The following is a 21,748-nucleotide window of genomic DNA, read 5'->3' on the forward strand; positions in this document are numbered from 1 at the left end:
TCTCTCTCTCTCCGCCTGCCTCTCTGCCTACTTGTGATCTCTATCTGTCAAATAAATAAATAAAATCTTTACAAAAAAAATAAAATAAAATAAAAGACCTAGCATATAGTACATTCTCAACAAAGAGCAGTTATTAATATCAGCTGTATTCATCACAATGAATGATCAAATGGAAAATCAGTATTATTATGAGAAAATTAAAGCCCACACATTTTACTACCACCTTGCTACTTCATCTAGCTAATTTGGTTAATCCAACACTCTAGGAAGTCCTCTTTAACTTCCCTTCCCCCTAAATTTAGTTAGGTTTGTTTTAGTGCTAAACCTAAACCTAAGTTAGTGCTAAACCTAAATTTAGTTAGGTTTTGTTTTAGTATCAGAACATTCTGTACTTCCCCCTTCATAGCATTTATTGTAATATATAATAGCCTGTTCTTCTCCCTCTCTCTACTCAATAAGCTCCGGGAAGACAAGGACTATATCTATTTTGTTCACTTGTTCTTATGCTACACTATTCCCAACACTGGTATAGAGTAAGCTATCTATAGTGCTGTTTAAGAATAGGGGCTTGAGGAATGCCTGGGTGGCTCAGTGGGTTAAAGCTTCTGCCTTCGGCTCAGGTCATGATCCCAGGGTCCTGGGATCAAGCCCCACATCGGGCTCTCTGCTCAGCAGAGATCTTGCTTCCTCCTCTCTCTCTCTGCCTGCCTCTCCGCCTACTTGTGATCTCTGTCAAATAAATAAATAAAATCTTAAAAAAAAAAAAAAAGAATATGGGCTTGATATAGCGGAAAGACCTAAGTTAAAATCCCAGGTCTACCTCTAACTAGCTATGTACTTTGGGAAATGTCAAGCTCTCAGCCCACTTCTCATGTGTGATACGGAAATGGCAGCAATACCTTCTTGTAGTGCTGTCAGAAGACTTAATGAAAGCATAAACATATAGTTCTTAGAACAGTACCTAGGACTCAATAAATGAAACTACTATTTATTTATTTATTCTAAAGATTTTATTTATTTATTTGACAGAGATCACAAGTAGGCAGAGAGGCAGGCAGAGAGAGAGGAGGGGAAGCAGGCTCCCTGCTGAGCAGAGAGCCCTATGTGGTCCTGGGCTTGATCCCAGGACCCTGGGATCATGACCTGAGCCAAAGGCAGAGGCTTTAACCCACTGAGCTACCCAGGCACCCAGTAACTATTATTTAAAATAGGTATTTAACAAACATAGAAATGTTAAGCACAGACTAGAAGCAAAATAACAAATAAAGCAACCACAGCTAAGAGTGCTAATTAATGGACTAACTAAAACTGAGAGGAAAAATCTCTGCTAGCAAAGTATGGGGTTCTCCATTATTGGTTAACACATTATAAGTGGTTTAGATAAGGACCTAGAAGGTTAAGTATTTAATTTACATGAAGAAGCCATTAAACATAAAGATTCAGGAATATTATATGAGTTGAAATTCCTACACTTAAGTTAAAATAACTTAATTATATATGAAAAAGATGGGGGGAACGGCTGGGTGGCTCAGTCATTAAGCATCTGCCTTTGGCGAGTCTTGTGACAGGGCTCTCTGCTCTGCAGGAAGCCTGCTTCTCCCTCTCCCAATCCCACTCCCCATGCTTGTGTTCCCTCTCTAGTCAAGTAAATAATAAAATCTTAAAAAAAAAAAAAAGTGAGGGGTGCCTGGGTGGCTCAGGGGGTTAAGCCTCTGCCTTCAGCTCAGGTCATGGTCTCAGGGTCCTCGGATCAAGCCCCACATCAGGCTCTCTGCTCAGTGGGGGGCCTGCTTCCCTCTCTCTCTCTCTCTGCCTGCCTCTCTGCCTAGTTGTGATCTCTCTCTGTCAAATAAATAAATAAAATCTTTAAAGAAAAAAAAAGATGAGAAAAGCTTGACAGAAAAGCAATACTTATAAAAAAGTAATTCAGATTTTTGTTAAGAATAATCTATGTAAAAGAGACACTGTGACATGGCTGCTAAAAAATGTATGCAATCTTAGGCAGTGTTGGTAGAAAGATAATGGGAGAATTTTTTAAAAGAGAGCCATTTAAGGAGACATTGGCTCAACAATGTTTGGATTCTAGTATTCAAGTGTAGAAGACATATTTATACACTGACATAAACCTAGGAAAAAGTAATCAGGATGGTAAAAATATCTACAAGTAAGACCAAATGAAAAACAACCAAAGACTACAGAATGTAAGATTTCAGGTGAACCATCCAAATGTTTGAAAGGTTGTCTTATTTAGAGGAAAAGGAACAAATATTTGTCAAATGCCTTCTTTATGCCAAGTGTTTTCCAAGTTATTATTTAACTTTCATTAAATTACATAGAATCCTGGGAAACAGTGTTATTATTTTGAATTTAGTAATAAAAGAGAAGAACGAATAAACACTGAACTACTATAAAAAATAGGATAATCAGTATGTGAAAAAAATAATGTAAATGCCTATCAATAACAAAAGGATAAATTCTGGGGTATTTATAGAATAAACTATTAGAGAGCAAAGAGAATAAAATGAACAACAACTATATACAAAAGCATCACCTACTTCCTATTCCTTTTAATACTTTCATTCCTATTAATCCCCACATACAGACAAAGCCAGGCCAAACTCACTGACTAGCTACAGCTTTGGCCCAAACTCCCATATGGCCCCAGTTTTCCATTCTGAAATACTCCTGCCATCTCACTTAACATCTAGCAACTAAACTTACAAAGTAGGCCAGATAATCTCCTTGGCCTCTTCCCCCAGGCACACACCCTGATCTAGAACTGTAGAGTTTGCCAATCTAATGGTGAGACAACAGAAGAAATGTAAACTCTAGTTTAAAAAAAAAAATTAAAAGTCAAATGTGCCCACATTGACCATTCCATTCTAGGTCCTCCACTAAAGCTACCCTGATTTCTTCTAGGCCATTGTTATTCTACCAAGTCATGCAGAAAGACAGAAAACAGCATGAAACTACTCATCATAAGGATTAATAACAAAGCATGGGAATCAGAATGACTTCAATTCCTACCCCATCTCTGATAACTGCTTGATATTGTACAAGTTATCAAGTACCTCCAGGGCTGAGCTTCCTCTCGTCAAAGCCCTCATCAAATTATGAGGATTACATGAAAAACTGTCTACTAAGAACAAAGCATTGTGTCTGGTATACTCTACTGCTCAATAATTAGTTCTTATATCATAGAAATAATAATCTAAAGAAAAAGGAAACCAGAGAGAAATTCCAGAAGTCCAAGAGTGAGTTCTAGAGTTCTTTCACCCTCGTATCATGATTTGCTCATCCTCAAGAGTCAAATTTGTCCTTAATTCAAAAATGTGTATAGTTAAATGTATAAAACAAGAATACTAGCCTAAGTCATTAGTTTTAGTTTTATTTAAAAATAGTTCCTAAACTCTTTTTTTTTCTAAAGAAAATCTTATGATGAAAAACTAAAGATCAAACTGAAGCAAGTCTGGGAGTTGAAAGTTTACATGGTTAGTTTCCCACTTGCTCCCCAAGGTCTTCCCTGAAGTCTGAATCTCCTGAAAGATCACTTCCAAACCAAAAATTATTCTAAAATATTAAATATTAAAATATCATTCTTCTTCCTTTCTCAGGTAACTTTAAAAATGAGATTTACTTACTCGTTATTCTCTAATATAACATTAAGGAAACAGAACATTTTTTTTTTTTTTGGAAACAGAGGACTTAAAAAAAAAGTAATGATGCTTACCAACTATACATAAACAGATTTCATTTCCCAACATTTTCCGTAATTCTTTGACCCAGTTTTTTACCTGTGTATACAAAAGAGTAAATATCAAATCCTGTTCCAACAACTATCATTACAACTCCCCAAACTCTACATTGTCAAAATACCTCAGAATTTGTCTAAAAGCCCATATATTTAGCTACCTGTAGGATCAGTTACTGACAAACTGTACTGACAAACATACAAACATCTAATGGAACAATTTCTCTATCTATATAGCGGTATAGACAGAAACACCTCTAATTATAAATTTTTTTTCTAATTATAAATTTTCATAAATCTTCCACAGATCTAAACAAAACTATTAACTAGAGCAAAACTCCAGCCTCAGATAACAGATGCTTATAGAGTCACTTTGGACTTAAGAACATCTTAAAACTAAAAGTCTTTTGTATTCCAACTGGTTCCAAATTAGAGGGCACAGAAGCTTCTGTGTCACACACTTAAAGGGGGGGAAAATGTATATGGGCACTAAAAAGAGTACCAAAATAAATTTTCATCCTTTAGTGTCTAACAGGTTTTTTCAGCTTCAGCCCTACTGGTATTTTGGCCCAGATTAATGCTGCTGGGAGGGACTGCCCTGTGTAATGTATGCTATTGAGCAGCATCCCCAGCCTCCTACCCACTAGGTATCAGTATCACCCTCCAGCTGTGATAAGCAAAGACGTCTCCGAACACTGCTCCCTCCTGGTGGAGAACCACTGGTATACAATGACTCCAGTAACAAACAGATTCTTCACTATGAAGCACAGCAGTAGGCACAGTTGAGTACATTCAAGTTAAGTAAATTAATCATTTGAACTCCTGATTTTAAATATGCTGATTACATTAAAATAGGATAAGAACAAATTTGAATACCTCCTTCATTTTTTTGTAATGGAATTTAATTTCCATGTAATCAAGTCACACAGAATCTACACATCTTCCTTAAAAAATGCACACACATCTTTAAATTATAAAAGTTACATTAAATAGGTGGTAAGTAAGCACTTACTGTACATCTGGTCCTACAGTACAAATGTAACCATTCCACATTCCTGTTCTTTGCAGGAATGCAGAGAAACTGTCTTTAATAAACCCCAAAGCTTTATATAAGGAAAAGTAATCAATATCACCACCTTATCTTTCTCAGAGCACTGAACCATAGTTTTCTCAGTACAGCCCCATCTTTTTGTTTCATTCACATGTACGTAGAAAGTTTTTAAAGAAGCACTGAACTTCCGTCCCTAGTTGATGTCACGTAAGAAAAATATGACAAGTTGGTATAAAACGTACATCCTCATCATTTGAAAGGAAATATGCCAGAATCCAATTACATATTACTGTACTCTCTGTATAGATAGTGTCATAACCTACCAAATCTAACCAACTTTTTAAAAAAATGTGTTATTCATCTGCAAATAGATCCCCTTCTGCAGGCATCCTACTCATTACCCCATACATTCTGTGATGAGTTAGAGATGGTTACAGATTTTTTTACCAAACCTCTCAGCAAGAGTTAGAGTCTGGTGGGGCGGGTTGTCCCCTGCTCAGCAGGGAGCCTGCCTCTCCCTCTCCTGCTCCCCCTGCTGTGCTCTCTACCTCTCTCTCTCAAATAAATCATTAAAATCTTAAAAAAAAAAAAAAAAAGAGAGAGAGAGAGTCTTTTTCCCTTCCCTCTGAAGCTGGGCTAGCCTTGCAACTTGCTCTGACCAAGAGAATGTGCAGAAGTAATGCTATGCCAGTTCCAGACTTAAGCCTTAAGAAGGCCTGGAAAGTACTCTTAGGATCCAGTCATCATGTAAACAGCTTAGGCTAGAATGTGGAATAATGAGGGAGCATGTGGAGAGAGCATCAGAAGATGAGACACCAAATGGAGTGAGAGGCCACAGGAGAAGAACAGGCCTTCCTAGATGGTCCTGGCCTCGCCAAACTTGAAGTTCAATGCAGTTGCATGAGTGACTCCCATGAAACCACATAACCTGCCCAGTTAACCCACAAAACCATGAGAAATAATACATTGTTTTAAGCCACCAAGTTTTGGGGGTTTGTTACAAAGCAAGAGAGAAATGGTCACTTTTCAACCTAAAAGACTCAACCTTCTCTTAATCAATAAAACACTCAGACCATTTCCATCTATGTCAAAAGGCAGGAAGAGACAACAAACAGCAGCCCCCAAATAAATTTTGCAAGTATCATTAAACCTGCAAGTTACTTCATCATTCCCTTTTTCTACTCCTTGGACTAAATTTTTCCACATGTAATAACCCGAGGACTAACTTGCATAGTTGCTTCATCAGTTGAATACTGAAGAACAAATGAAAAAAAACAAAAACAAAAACAAAAACAAACAAACAAAAAAAAACCACCTAAAACTAAAACTACAAAAGCAAGCAATATCTATAGAAACAAACCTGTAATTTCAATGCAAGTAAAGTTTCTGCCACAGAATTACCCCTTTTAGTTACATACCCTTGACAAATTTATCCCATAAGGGGCTTTAAGAGGAAGGGTGAAATAAGTAAGTAATCACCATCCTGACTGTGATGAGAATTCAAAGGTAAGTTTAATGGTAACTTAGTTTGGTTCTGAACAACTTCAAGAATTCTACATTTGGGGTGGATATTTAAAAGCGGCGTGAAAGGCGCCTGGGTGGCTCAGTCTGCTTAGGCTCAGGTCATGATCCAGGGATCCTGGGATGGAGCCTGCTTCAGGGTCTGTGCTCAGCAGCAAGTTGCTTCTCATTCTGTACCCCCACCTTGCTCATGCTCTAATAAATTAATAAAATCTTAAAAAAAAAAGGGGGGTGAAAAATAATAAGAAGGTTTAAAATGAATACTAATTAGACTGTCATTTAAAATTTATATTATATCCTTCAGGACATTTAGTGAGAAGAAAGAGCTTAAACATGATTTAGTTCTTCTTTTCCCTCTTTACAATTGGGGAGTCCATGTAGCCATACGCAGTATTCACATGCCTAGTGTATATGAAATCAAGAAATACATGTGATTTTTCTTTATAGGGAGAAAAAAAGCCCCTGGATTTTTATAAAGTGTTATTTCAAAGTATTTCCCTTTCCTAATATCTGAGAAAGCCATGTAATAAACTTATTAATAACTGTTATTTAAAATATAAACATGAATTAAATACTGCATTAACAAATATGAGTGGTAACCATTTATGCACAACTTTATTTTACTTTTAAAACCAAGGCTAGTCACATTAGTAAACAAAGGCATGTGAATGGAGACTTGAAAAATTAGTGTTGTTATTCTATTTAAGTCATCTACCCATAAGTAAACAGAATACCTTCTGAAAGGAATCTTCATCTGTTATATCATAAACTAAAATAGCTCCATTTGAATCTCTGTAGTAAATTGGACCCAATGCATGGAATCTCTCTTGACCTGCTGTATCCTAAATAAAGCAACAAACACTTATTAGGTCATAAGAAAAAAATACATCTGCTATTGCAACTACTATAAACTTTTGGTTAACTGGAAAATGGGACATGAAGTTACAGATAAACTCAAAACACTGTTAAAAGAAAAAAAAACAAGTTACAAAAATTTTTTTAGAAGTTACAAACAATATTTAATGTTTTACTGTTATATGAAAGTTACTTCCCTCCCAAGCAAAAATTCCCACCCCCACTAAACAAAAAAACAGTTTAAATGCCAGAGGATCAGAATGCCCAAAATGGCATTATAAGCCAGGAATAGGCCTTGCCCTAAATTTAGGTTCTGCATAGAGGGAGAAGACAAGGAAAGAGAGCATACACCAGAACAATCAGCCAAAAGGTCCTCTGATGCACTACCCTTGCCCTACTCTGTACTAGCGATTCTCCTGGGAAGTGGGAACATGGAAACACAGAGGGGAAAAATGCCAGTCAGGCTGTCCATCCACCCTGTTTTTTGTCTGACATGGAATCCCTCTGAGTTTACCCTTCTTCCAGCTCAACGGTTAGGAATAAGCAATATTCATGTGTGCAACTGTGTAATTCTTAGCCTGATTTTAGAAAAAAGTGTTTATTTAAAAACAGTTTTGGGGGCATCTGGGTGGCTCAGTGGGTTAAAGCCTCTGCCTTCGGCTCGGGTCATGATTCCAGGGTCCTGGGATCGAGCCCCACATCGGGCTCTCTGCTCAGCAAGGAGCCTGCTTCCTCCTCTCCCTCTTTCTGCTTTCCTCTCTGCCTATTTGTGATCTGTATTTGTCAAATAAATAAATAAATAAAATCCTTAAAAATAAAAGTTTTAGCTAAACTTAAAAAATAATCCAGAAATTTGAACTCCTATTCCTTGAGCCCATTAGTTATTAGAGTACAAAGAACAGCAAGAAGCCTTCACTCACTCAACTGAAAAGGTTAACTTACCCATATAGCAAGGTTTACTCTTTTCCCACCAATATTTAACTTCTTCGTTAAGAATGATGCCTAAGAAAAGAGATATACATTAAACAATATTTCATATAATATAAAGTTTCTTATTCTAAGAACTATAGATGAAAGAATAATCTCAATATGAAACTCAAGTTATCTGGGAGAAACAGTAATCACTGAGTTCTTATTAATGACCAAACATTAACTGAAGACAGAACATTATTTATATTCTAATCTAAAAAAATGGTGTTTTGTTTTATGAACACAAGTTATGAAAAACAGAAAGAAAAACATGGCCCCTGGCTGGCTCAGTTGATAGAGCATGAGACTTTTTGATCTTAGGGCCATGAATCTGAGCCCCCTGTTGGGCATGGAGACGACTTAAAATAGAAACAAATAAAAAGATTTTTTTAAAAATTGTAATTATTTTCTCAGATTTTCCCCATAAAAATTTTTCTTAGAGCATTTAATTTGATGTCACCCTACACACTCATTATAGAAAGAGCTAAGAGATTTCTAAATGAGAGAAAAGATATATTTACCGGTAGTTTACTTAATGGTATGAATACCAGTATTATTTGAAATATTCCTCTAATTATTTTATAACTCAATTATTTAACTTCTATCTAATAATTATCCCAGGTACCAATGTTACAGAAATGAAAGGAAATGGTTCTAGCCTTGAGGGAGTTTATAGTCTATAGTAGAAATAAACATGTAAATAAAAGTACAATATCATGTAACAATTGTTAAAATGGGAGGGTCTTGCCAAGTATACTCTAAAGAGAGTGCTAAGAAAGGAAGTGTAAAGCCGCCCTGGATGAGTCAAAAAAAGTTTCAAAAAGAAGGTGATAATCTCCCCTTTAGGAGTAATAGGGGCTTTTCCAACAGATGGGAGAAGGCACTGAAGCCTCAAACATGTAACTCCCTCTCCATGGAGAACTCCCAACAAGTTAGTAAGGTCAATGCTGGAGACAAGACTACAAAGATAGGCAAATGCTATTCAAATAAAAAAAGTGCTAGGGTTCCATGTCTAGATGTATGGACTTTACTTTGAGGGTTTTAATAAAACCTGTTCCAAGACACATGTATTTTTTTAAATGTATAAACGTATATACTATAGTCAGATTTGGGAAGTGTAGCACATTCCTCTGTATTCCCTTTGTACATCCATAATACACAACACAGTAAGATTCTGCCAAAAGAAAAGCTAACTACATCTATACAACCATTTCCTAAACTTATTTGACCTCTTTTTTACTAGAGAAATGCCCAATTCATCCGAAGAAATAAGTGTTAAGAAGAGTAATACTGTTGGGGCGCCTGGGTGCTTCAGTTGTTAAACTTCAGCTCAGGTCATGATCCCAGGTTCCTGGGATAGAGCCCGCATCAGGCTCCCTGCTCAATGGGAAGTCTGCTTCTCCCCCTCCCCCTCCCTAGGCTTGTGTTCCCTCTCTCGCTGTGTCTCTCTCTGTCAAACAAACAAATAAAATCTTTTAAAAAAGAAGAAGAAGAAGAAGAATACTGTTGATGATGGAGAATCACTGAAGGATTTTAAAGCAGTGGGGAAGTATAAGATCTAAATTTTAAGAGAATGACTCTGGGACAGGAAGGGAAGTTAGATGGGAAAGGACAGGACTAGACCTGGAGACAGAAGGCCATTACAAAATTGGGAGAGAAAAACAAAATGGACTTGAACCAATGCCACAAACATAGAAAAAAGAGAATCCAGAGTAACTGAAAATGAAATACAATCAGAATCCAGAGTCATCTGACATAGTTAAAAAAAGGAATAAAGAGCCAAGACCAAAGCTATGCAGAGACAGTCACAGTTAGGTGATCTATATAAAAGAAAATACAGAGAAGTACAGTAAAACAGATAAAAAGCTAGAATGGTGAATTATTACTGAAAGAGGAGGAGTCTAGATCTCAGGAAAGACTTTCTGCGTATAAACACAAGGAAATTTAGAATTAAGAAAAAGCCAATGAATTTAGTACTTAACTAAGTGGCAGAGCTGAGATCAAATCCAGGAATGCTTTCCTTCAAAACCCAAACTACACTAAAGATATTTCATTAAATGAAACAGATTTATTTGTTATAAAATAAATACCAAAATAAAAATTTAAAAAATTTTAAAAATAAAAAAGCATAATAATAAAAGAAAACTTGGAAAATGAGAAGACCAAATACATGTTTTGACAATAAATGTGAACAAAGGACTTCTCCCACTCATTATAGCACAGGAGCTAAGAAAAGGAACTTTGAGGGGTGCCTGGGTGGCTCACTCTTGTTGGGCATCCAATTCCTGATTTCAGCTCAGGTCATGATCTCAGGGTTGTGAAGAAGCTTGGAACTCCACACTAGGCGTGGAGATTGCTTAAGACTCTTTCTCTCTTGGGGCGCCTGGGTGGATCAGTTGTTAAGCCTCTGCCTTCGGCTCAGGTCATGATCCCAGGGTCTTGGGATCAAGCCTCGCATTGGGCTCCCAGTTCGGTGGGAAAGGTGCTTCTCCCTCTCCCACTCCCCCTGCTTGTGTTCTCTCTATCACTATGTCTCTATCAAATAAATAAATAAACTTAAAAAAAAAAAAAAAGAGTATGAACTTTGAACCAGAACTTTGGATTTGAATCTCAGCTTTGCTACTTATTAGTTGTATAATCTACTTGAATTCAACCATTTTCATGGTTTCAATATCAATGCTATATAAAGAAACTCAAAATCTGAGTCCTATCCAAATATTTAATGGGTAGGTCAACTTAGATGTCTCTTTTCTCTCAAATATATTTAAAATTAAACTGATCTTCCTTCCAAAATTGGCTTTCCATTCCAACTTTAGTATTTTGATAACATAATCCAAGTCACCAAGGTTTAGAATCTTACAAATATCATCATTGAATATTCTTCCTCCCCTGACATTCCACATTCCAAAAAAACCCTACCAAGGCTTGTCTTCACACTTCCTCTGGAGTTCTCAGATGATCAATCTCATATTATTATACCACCTTTGGTCTCACCTCACACTGTATTCAACATGCCAAATTATCTTTCTAAAGCCTCCATGATTAAGGAAAAAAAAAAATCTTACCATAACTCACTGAAAGATTCTAGTAAGGTATCATTTTTAACAAGAGTGCTTGAACTACATTTCTGCTGGTAGCTAATATCTAAATAATATTTTTGCTATGAGATTTGTGGGGAGTTCTCAGTAGAGAGGAATGAACTAGAGCTGATAAAGCTCCATCATATCCTTTTTTACCATCACCTTGGAAACTTACCACCACCTTCCTGTGTGAGTTTAAGAAACGGTGTTAAGTCTCCCCTATTGAACCACAGATACACAATCTTATGGAGAGACGCTCATCAGTGTTGATTATAAAGAAAAAACAAATAACCTAAGTGTCCCTTAATAGGCAATTTTGAAAAGGTACACAAATATAGCCCATTCATATAATTAAACTCTCTACTTCGATTTCAACTACTGTTACTATACTAGTTAACAGTTACTGAATGCTTACCTTCCATCAGGTACCACGCTGAGCACTTTTTACATCATTCACAAGCTTCTCATTTATAAAAGTTAGGGAACCCTCATCTACAAGCAAAAATCTCTAAATGCTATCTTTGTATTCAAGGACCTAAACAATTGTCCACAACTCTCTTCCTATGATAGCTTCCAGAATCTCTCCACTTACTCTCCAACTTATATGGTTTATACACATACCTCAAATTCTACTTGTTCATAAAATCTCCCTCTAATTTGGATGTATTCTCTTTTCTCTATTTGAATCCCATCTATCCAAGTTCAGTTCATGACCCATACTCTTCCTCCTTGAATTTTTAAAGATTTCTCGTACCACCCATACAACCCACACTGACTTGCTCTATCCTGAAGAATTACTGGGAACCCAATCTTTAACAAACAGCATATACTGCCTTGCTTACATCCTAAGTTTTCTTTTCATAAATATAAGTCTTCTGTCAAGCAGATTGCATATTTTTATTTAACATGTTCATCATGCTTACAATGAAATGGGCAGTATTCTAAAAAGCTTTCCAATATTAACTCACTAAATTGTCACAGTACACAAAGAAACAACTGTCCAAATATTAAAGATGTGCAAACCTAGACACAGGAAGGGTATCTAACATAGTGGGATCTGAAATCCAAGCAGTCTGGCTCCAGACACGACTCATAACTACTATGCTATGATATCTTCCACACTGAGATCTGAAATAATACTTTTCTCATGGAAAAAGCAGGAGGAGCCAGTGCTGACACACAAATATTGTTACTGTAGATATAGGTATCTACAATGTGCCTGGGATAATCCGTGCAGGTAAAACTCAATTTATGCAAGGGATGTACTAAAAGTTTCCTTATAAACCAAAATTATTTTATTTATTTATTATTTATTTTTTAAATATTTTATTTATTTATTTGACAGAGAGAGATCACAAGTAGGCAGAGAGGCAGGCAGAGAGAGAGAGAGGAGGAAGCAGGCTCCCTGCTGAGCAGAGAGCCCAATAGGGGACTCGATCCCAGGACCCTGAGATCATGACCTGAGCCGAAGGCAGCGGCTTAACCCACTGAGCCACCCAGGTGCCCCAACCAAAATTATTTTAATTCAAATATTTGATATATTATACAAGGATCCCTGCTAAATCTTTTTTTTTTCTCCTTCATAATGAAATACTTAAGTCCCGTGATATGGAAAGATTCTTAGTGTAATATAAACTGTCCCATTTTATATATATTCTATGTCTTTAATATGTTACAGGTATTTTCTTAAAGAACAAATATGTTTTGGGGCACCTGGGTGGCTCAACGGGTTAAGCCTTTGCCTTCAGCTCAGGTCATGATCTCAGGGTCCTGAGATCAAGCCCCACATCAGGCTCTCTGCTCAGCAGGGAGCCTGCTTCCCCCTACCCCCTCGCCTGCTTGTGATCTGTCAAATAAATAAAATCTTAAAAAAAAAAAAAGAACAAATATGTCTTAAAAACAAATACAATTATATGTAAGAATAAAGCTGAAAGATTTTATGTAAAATCAAGATAGGAGTAAACGACCAAAAGGCTGGCATTCATCTTATCTTTTTTAACCACCTCTATGAGGCATACTTAATTTGGATAGACTACCAAGATATCACTTATAGTTATACTAAACCTGAGACAGGGGCTCTTAATTGTTATGTGAGAGTGAGAAGGAGGACACTGACTTCTTTTGAGAATCTAATGAGAGCCATGAACTGATTTTCTCGCAAGAAAACTGCTCATATGCACATACCAAAAACAATTTCACACACTTACCCCAGGGATTTATAAATCCCTGGCAACTATCAGTGAAGAATTCCCAGTCTATATGGACTCTGAAAAACAATCTAAGGGTTTTGAAGGGGCACGGTGTGGGAGGTCGGGGTACCAGGTGGTGGGTATTATAGAGGGCACGGACTGCATGGAGCACTGGGTGTGGTACAAAAACAATGAATACTGTTATGCTGAAAAAAAAAAAAAATTCCCAGTCTAGAAAGGGGAGGGGAAAGCAGCATTACAGTATCAATTCAAAAGGTTCTAGAAATACAGGAAGAAAAAAATAGTACATCCTATGTGCCAAACACTGTGCTAGACTTTCTCATTTAATCTTTTTAACAACCCTGTGAGGTAGCTAACTAGTCCTGTTTTACAATTGTGAACCTGAGATTTAAAGATATACAGAGACTCACTCAAGGTCAGACAACTCAGGTGTTGCAGGGGGTAGAAGACTGTCTGACTCCACAGTGCTTTTTCCACTGCACAAAGCTTTTTGTTCTAGAACACATTCTTAACATGGCATTCGTCCACATGGACACTAGGTGTTCCTGGAAACCAACTCAAGTCCCAAAAATATATTCTCAGGGTAGGCACAAAGTAATGAAGATCAGAGCAATGGCAGATCTCCCACCTTATTCCCCTAAACCCTAAGTTACAGGCCAGTACTTATAATTCCAATGACTTCATCTTCCAAACTTTAGAGGTATTAACAAATCAATAATCTCATTAGCTGAGGCCAACATCTGTTATCTGCACAAGATGCGTAGTTACCCAACATCTTACCTAAAAGCATAGTGGTAACTATTTTAAAATCTCTATTAAAAAAAAGAATATAGGAAATAATAAGAAAAAATATATCTGCCAAATGAAAGTCTTTTCATAACTTGTTTAATCAATTTTGTCTTATTTGTTGTTGCTATTAGCCAGATCCACTTGCTGCACTTGCTAACCACTGGCAAAGCAATATACCTAAAGCAGCAAAGTAAATGAGTTGTAGACAAAGACTTTTCTGTTTTTATCTAGTATCTTTTAAGTTCAACAGACTTTCATTAATAAGTGTCTGGGTGTATACATAAAAACTGAACACTGACATTATTTTTGCTATAATCACTAACATTGTTTCAGACTTAAGTATTTAAAGTATCTATTACTACTTTATTAACACATAAAAGAAAGGAATTAGTAATTTATAAATTAATCTAAACTAAACTGGATTGCTATAGTGGCAATCATGTCGCAATATACAAATGTAACAAATTTACATATTATATACCTTAAATTTACACAATGTTGTATGACAAATATATTTCAATAAAAAAAGGAAAGAAAACTGAGTGCTTGAATTCTTCAACATTTCTTGTCCTTAGTTTCCATAAAGTACATGGATTATAATCAGTTTAGAGTTCAATACTTTGAAAATAAGAGCCAAAAAGTTATTTCAGAGGAGTAGCTCAAAACCCAAAGAAGACAATGGCAATCAGACTTGGAATACTTATATATAAGAAATTTAAAACAATTCAGAAAACCTCTTTTCTTAAAAAAAAAAAAAAAATTACCCACCCTTCCATAGCACACATGTATCTAGAAACATACCAAGAAGGGGGGGGGTGTGGAGATTTTATAAAGATATATATATATATTTTTTATTTTTTATAAACTATACATTTTTATCCCCTGGGGTACAGGTATGTGAATTGCCAGGTTTACACACTTCACAGCACTCACCATAGCACATATCCTCTAAAGATGTATTTTTATAAAGTGTATTTTATAAAGATGATGTGAACGAATTGACTGTTCAACACTGATATGACTTCCAGAACTATATGGAAGATATTCCAGACATTCAAAACACTAATCTTACAAATAAGGAAACCAAGATTTCTAGACCAGAGACTAAGATGACAGGTATAAAAAAGCAACTGCTAGACCCTGAATGCCAAGTGCTTCTCAGAAGGTTAAGGTACATTGGGGTGGAGGTGGGGGGCAGTAGACTTAGCTTAAGAAAAAATGGTAAACCATTACTATTTGTGGGACCTTGGAAATTTAACACAAATCTTAATTTCCTCATTTGCCAAACTATCAGGATACTATCTGTCCAGCCAATCTTAAAGCACGGCTTTGCTAATCAAATGACAGCTACCTACCCCAGACTACAGAAGGCCAATAGGTGGAATTCCAGCCAGAATTCTAAAAGGGAAAATGACTGAGGTTCTGATTATAAACATTACTTTTTATATAAGAGACTAGTGGAAAATGATAGAAAGCACTTAAATTAGAGTGCATGATCTTAGAACACTTTCATGTAAGGGGGAAAAATGGCATACAACTAAAGAAAATGAAATGATCACTCAAGAGCACAGACATAAAGAGACATGCCACAGGTAAAAAGTGGTTACAATCGAAATGACAAAAACATTTCAACTGATGGTTAAAGAACCTTACTCATCTTTATATTCCCCAACTATCATAATGTTTGGTGTTTAAGAGGTATGAAATATACATTGAATTTAATGGCTTAGGTAATCACGTAAGAAAGCATGGGGACTCTACAGAAGATCAAGTTTCCTGCGATAGGTAAAACATCTTGAGTTCTTAGCTCACCTACAAGATAACTTCATAATTATTAGTAACTGAGGAGAAGCTCTGAGAAAAGGGAGCAGTACTAAAACACCAAAGCATAGCCAATGTCACATAATTTCCTGTAATGTCAATCCCAGTCAAAACCCAAAAATGGATAATAAACACATATATATGTTCAGTAGTAATACATTTATATATACTTGGATACAAATAATACATTTACATATATATATAATTATATATAAAATTATAAGCAATTCTAAAATGTAGTGATCCTTTAGAGACAGCATGGGTTCTCAAAATAATTCATATGAAATTAATCCCATTACCTTTTGACAGAGTTAACATGAAGGAAACCAATGCAGACTAAGCACCATCTATTCCTTCAACAGCAATCATTTGGTAAACAAATGTGCCAGGCACTGTGATAGAGGAGATTTACCTATGCCGGTTCTCTATTTAACCAATATAAAAATCCAGTAAGTAAAGGGGTACCTCACTGGTTCATTCAATAAGCATGCGATTCTTGATCCCTGGGGTTTTAAGTCTGAGCCTCATGCCAGGTGTACAGATTACTTAAAAATAAAATCTTTAAAAAAAAAAAAAGTCCTGGGGGCGCCTGGGTGGCTCAGTGGATTAAAGCCTCTGCCTTCAGCTCAGGTCATGATCCCAGGGTCCTGGGATCGAGCCCCACGTCAGGCTCTCTGCTTAGCAGGAAGTCTGCTTCCTCCTCTCTCTCTCTCCACCTGCCTCTCTGCCTGTCAAATAAATAAAATTCTTTAAAAAAAATCCTGTAAATAAAATCCTCTCATTTTATAGATCAAGAGCCAACTTACAAACATTAGAATAACCTGCCAAGATCATGATGGCTATGAAGTAGGAGCCAAAATGCAAAACCAAGTCTAACTTCAAAGTCCTGTCTCTTTTTTACCACATTGTATGCCTCCTATTGCAGAAACACAGTTTATCTTGTCTTCTGCAAGCCATCTGACAAAACATCTCATGATATCCCCTGTGGGCAAGACTGATGTAGCTAGGGCAAAAAAGCTAGGTTTATAAGGCTGGAATAACCATTTTCATTAAAGGCTTTGTGTCCACTAGTTAGTAGCCCATAGCAGTCAATTTTAAGCTGTTTTCTGATTTCATTATCATTAATATGTATAACACTCCACTGTTTCTCACTCAAGAAGACAGACTATGGCCCGTGCATAGTCTGAAAAAGCCCCATGCTAAGATTCTGCACATCTAAAGAAAAATACACCTCGGGTCATGCATCACTAGACAATAATGAGACCTGCTGCAGAGCTTTGTACTTGGCCCACTGTCTCCCTTTTTCAGTCTTTATTAATGCCTGATGAGAACAATGAAGACATTCTTAGCAAATTTTCAGGTGAAAAGTTAAAATGAGTAGCTCATCTGGATATAAAGAACATACCTTCTTCTTCTTTGCATGCCCAGAACCCAATCAAGGTCACATTTCTTGAATTACAAAATCAAACTTAAAAGGACATCAACAGGCTTTAACCACTGGAGGAAATCTATCAAAGCCAATTTTAATGGGTCAAATATATTAGGGACAAAAAAACTTAACCATAAAATCAGAGAAAAAAGAATTTGAGGGATGGAATGCCTTTCCTGGGTGGGGGGGAAGCAAGACTAAGACAGTAAGCCCATTATTAATCAATGTAACAGCTGTCAATGTTACAATGTAACAAGCCCATAGAAACTTTTCTATTTCAGTGTTGTAAAAGGATTCTCAATAGGGAAGGTGATAGCCTGTCCTTTGCTCAGTTCAAACCACACTTGGAATCATTTCCACAGCTCAAAGAACCCCCTTTTAAGGAAAGAGGACAATGATTAAATAGTAAGTGTCTAGAAAAGCTATCAAAATAGTGAAATGGGGGCGCCTGGGTGGCTCAGTGGGTTAAAGCCTCTGCGTCCAGCTCGGGTCACGATCCCAAGAGTCCTAGGATGGAGCCCCACATCAGGCTCTCTGCTCGTCAGGGAGCCTGCTTCCTCCTTTCTCTCTGTCTGCCTGGCTCTCTCCCTACTTGTGATCTGTCAAATAAATAAATAAAATCTTCAAAAAAAATAGTGAAATGATTTAAAATGATGTCAGAGGAGATTCCTTTAGGAGAACCAGAGCTGTTTCCCAATAGACAAAATCAAGGGGTGTGATAGGGATCTTCAACTACCAGAAGGGATGTCCTGTGTGACTAAGATTCAGAGGACAGAACTCGGACTGGAAACTAAAAGGGAACAAATTTTGGCTTTATACACAGAAAAATTTACTGGAAATTAAAACTGTCCAAAATGAAGTGGGCCATCTCAGGACATTTTGTGAGTTTTCTACTTTCTAGACCAGTTCATCTACCTCTAAGAGGAGATGAGACAAAAGTGGACAATCACCTGACTGAATTAAACAAAAAAGACTGAAAGAGTGAACCATAAACTACTTTAGGTTCCTCTCAGTATTATAAATCTTTGAAACAAGATTGCAAGAGAATATACTTTGCAAATCATAAAGTATGTTACAAAGATAGGTAAGAGGTAATTTTGGTGACAAAAAAAGAGGGACTCTTCATGTCTTCTGATCTGATCCATCATCTCCTCTCCATTTGGAAATTAAAAGCATACCAGGTTGTTTTATGGGTCACAGTTCTCTAAAAAAATTAAAATGAGATAAACTGATATATAAGAAAAAGTAAATACAATGCTTCCAAATAGAGGTATGCAACAAAATCCTCAATTCTGTAATATAAACCAGACAGTTTGTGATGACAATCATGTAAATACTAAAATCAGGACTGCTATGTTTTTGATAACGAAAATCTACCATAACTTCATCCTCTCCAGTGTAGGCTGCAATAGTTTCTAATATTTAAAAACCTTTAGCCTGCTTTTAGCTTCAATGATGTCTTTGAAATATATAATGAAGGTGTAATTTTCAGGTTGTAGGACTAAATTATCTTAAAGAAGGAAGCACAATTACAATGATTTTCTCTTTTATCTTAGATCTCTAGCACAAATGTAACCACTAAAGGGGTGGTTTACCAATATCCAGAGGCAGTGTGGTTTACTTGCTCAAAATCTTAAGTCAGATCTGCATTCAAATTTCAGCTTGGGCACCATGCAAGACTTGTGGCAATATGACTGCCAGCAAATTACTCAACTTAACCAAGCCTGTTTCCTTGCCTACAAAATAGGGCTAATAAAACTATTGACCTCATAGGCTGTTATAAAAATTAAATGACAGAAGAAAAAATGTTCAGCACAGTAAGAACTTACTGAATGTTAGCTATACTTTACCTAAATGAATTTCTAAGTTCCAAATAATCATAGGTATTTATCCTACAAATTTCCTTAATTTCACTAGCAACACTCAACAATAACAACTACTAAAATTGTGTAAGTGTTCTTGTTCAAGGATGTTAAAAAAAAAAAAAGGAGTTTCCTCATATTCATTTTTTCAGGTATTATGCTTGACATAAGAGAAGTAAAAACAGCAATAAAAATAGAACATGGAATCAGAGCATCTTTGTGAATTCTAGACTCAGTAGTTTAATAATAGCATCAAATATCAAATGTCACAACAATTAAAGGAGATTATGCATTCTATTAAATAGTCAGTAAGATCTATTGTGCAATTTGGACCAGTAATAAAGATGGAGAGCTTCCAATAGACCAGGTCCTAAGTGATTTTATGTATACTTGTCCTGACAAACCTATGAGCTAGAAACTATCATTAAGGCCATTTCAACAGATAAAGAAAACCTAGGCCCAGACAGGTTAATTAGCTTGCCCAAGATCACACAGCTAGTTAAAAAGATGGAGATGGATAGAAACCTCGACAATCAGGCTCAAAAGTCCATTCGACTTTACTACCTGTAACTAAATTGATGAAGTCCGATTAGCTGGATATTTTTCTTCTAACACGTGCACACTGATTTCTTTGGGAGACGGAGACTACACCTGCCTAAAAGGGCTGCTTTCACTCCCAATCAATGACTACACTTTAACACTTTCCCAGCTAACCATAAGATAACTTCAGAAGAAAGCCGGCCCTACACTACAACCAAAGAAAGCAAGTAGCAGCAGCAACTAAACTGTTAGTTTGGGGACCAACTGTTGGCTAGTAGTCACATGACGTTTCCATGTGCATGTGGATCGACCGACTTCACAGAACAACTGCCCCACAAGTCAGACTCACGCAGGCAGCAATCAAAATGTGTAACCCATAACCGGCAAGCGGTCATTTCAAAAAATCCTCCACAAATGACTGTTTTGCCAATCAGCATGTTACTTGAAGACAGGACAAAATGGAACTTGCGTAAACACTTAGTCATCAGTAAGCGCTGAAGTTACAAATCACCTAGTTCGCAAAATCAAATCCGCAGTTAAGTTCCTAATTCCGAAAGAAAGAAAAAAGGGCTGACAGCCTGTGACGGTAGGGTGAAGGCACCTAGGGCCCAAGCGGAAGTGAATCAAAAGCGAAGATTAGCCAAGCGATATGGGCGACTCCACGATATGCGCAGCCACACGGGGGACTTTTGAGGGACCTTCCACTCCCTTCCCCAAAGCCTGTCCTAAATGTCTGTCTACAGGATGCCCGACCCCGCGTTTCCCTAGGGCGAATTCAGAAAGGCAACTCGAAGACGGAGGTGACAGGCCTGAGATCTGTAAGCCGAGATCCACAGGGCCATGGCAGCGAAGTCCTCACAGCCCCGAAGGGGTAGGGGCCCCAAGGCTCCACCTTCCACTCCCTGGGGCCCGCACCTGCAGAGTGGTGATGTGCTTGTCGTTGAACTTGTTCTCGCAGTAGCGCAGCACCAGCGACGTCTTTCCCACGCAGCCTTCCCCCAGCAGTACCACCTTGAATGAGTAGGCTCTACCCGCCGCCGCCGCCCCGCCGCCGCTGCCGGCCGCAGCCATCCCGTTTCCCGGCCGCCCGAGCCCTAGAGCTGCGCCGAGCACCCCACAGCCGCCGCAGCGCCTTCACAACCGCGGCCGGCGCAGGCCCCTCCGCAACGACCCGCCAACCCCAGCTGCTGTCTCTACTCCCGCCTCGGGGCGAAGCCTGAGAGGGCAGAGGAAAGTCCGAGAATGAAGGGCCCCCGCCACCACGTCAAACACCCGAGGAAAGGCGAAGAGCGCTCCCTCTCCGCCTCCCTCTAATGGCGTCTCCTTCCTCCTACGTCACACTTCGGGTCACGTGATCGCCGCGGTCGCGGGCGGCCCCTGGGACTCGGCCTAGGAGAACGTGCCTGGACGTGGGTGGGGCTTCTGGGGCCTCTTCCCGGGGTGGAGTTGGCAGTGAGTGGAGTTCCTCCGCGCAGTCTCCGGCAGACCCTGGCCGTCTGCGGGTCAGCGTCGCTCTGCAGTTGGTGGAAGCCTGCGCGATTAAGAAATGGGTAATTTGAGGTAAACCCAGTTCTGGTGGAACGTGGAAGGGCAGAACGTTACGTGCTTGCCCAGGGAGTGTTCACCAGGCTAATGACCTCTCACTGCGCGGGGTCGCTGTAAGGCAAATCTGCCTAGGTGCACTTCGGTCTCTGGACGTTTTCTGTAAGATCGCAAATCCTAACTCTTGAACTTCCTTCAGTTCCCCAGACCGCCAGGCTTCCTCCTCATCTTTCAGTTCTCAGCTTGAACCAGAAAGGCTTGCCTGACCACGCATCCATCTTCTCTTTGTCCCTCCCTCTCTTCCCCTACCTTCAAGTGAAGTATTTCA

General features: G+C 38.0%; 1 protein-coding gene across 1 annotated transcript in view; it reads right to left on the reverse strand.

Moving 5' to 3' along the window:
* The window catches only part of RAB21 (RAB21, member RAS oncogene family), a 34,523-nt gene extending 13,323 nt beyond the window's left edge, over positions 1-21,200 (reverse strand). The window contains exons 1-4 of the mRNA XM_044229293.1: positions 20,794-21,200; positions 8,121-8,180; positions 7,058-7,165; positions 3,731-3,794 (exon numbers count right to left, since the gene is read on the reverse strand). Coding sequence (XP_044085228.1) covers positions 3,731-3,794; positions 7,058-7,165; positions 8,121-8,180; positions 20,794-20,949 — 388 coding nt within the window. The 5' untranslated portion in view covers positions 20,950-21,200. The remainder of the gene's footprint in view (positions 1-3,730; positions 3,795-7,057; positions 7,166-8,120; positions 8,181-20,793) is intronic.
* Positions 21,201-21,748: the final 548 nt, after the last annotated feature.

Source organism: Neovison vison, chromosome 12, assembly GCF_020171115.1.
Source record: "Neovison vison isolate M4711 chromosome 12, ASM_NN_V1, whole genome shotgun sequence".
Taxonomy (NCBI): Eukaryota; Metazoa; Chordata; class Mammalia; order Carnivora; family Mustelidae; genus Neogale; species Neogale vison.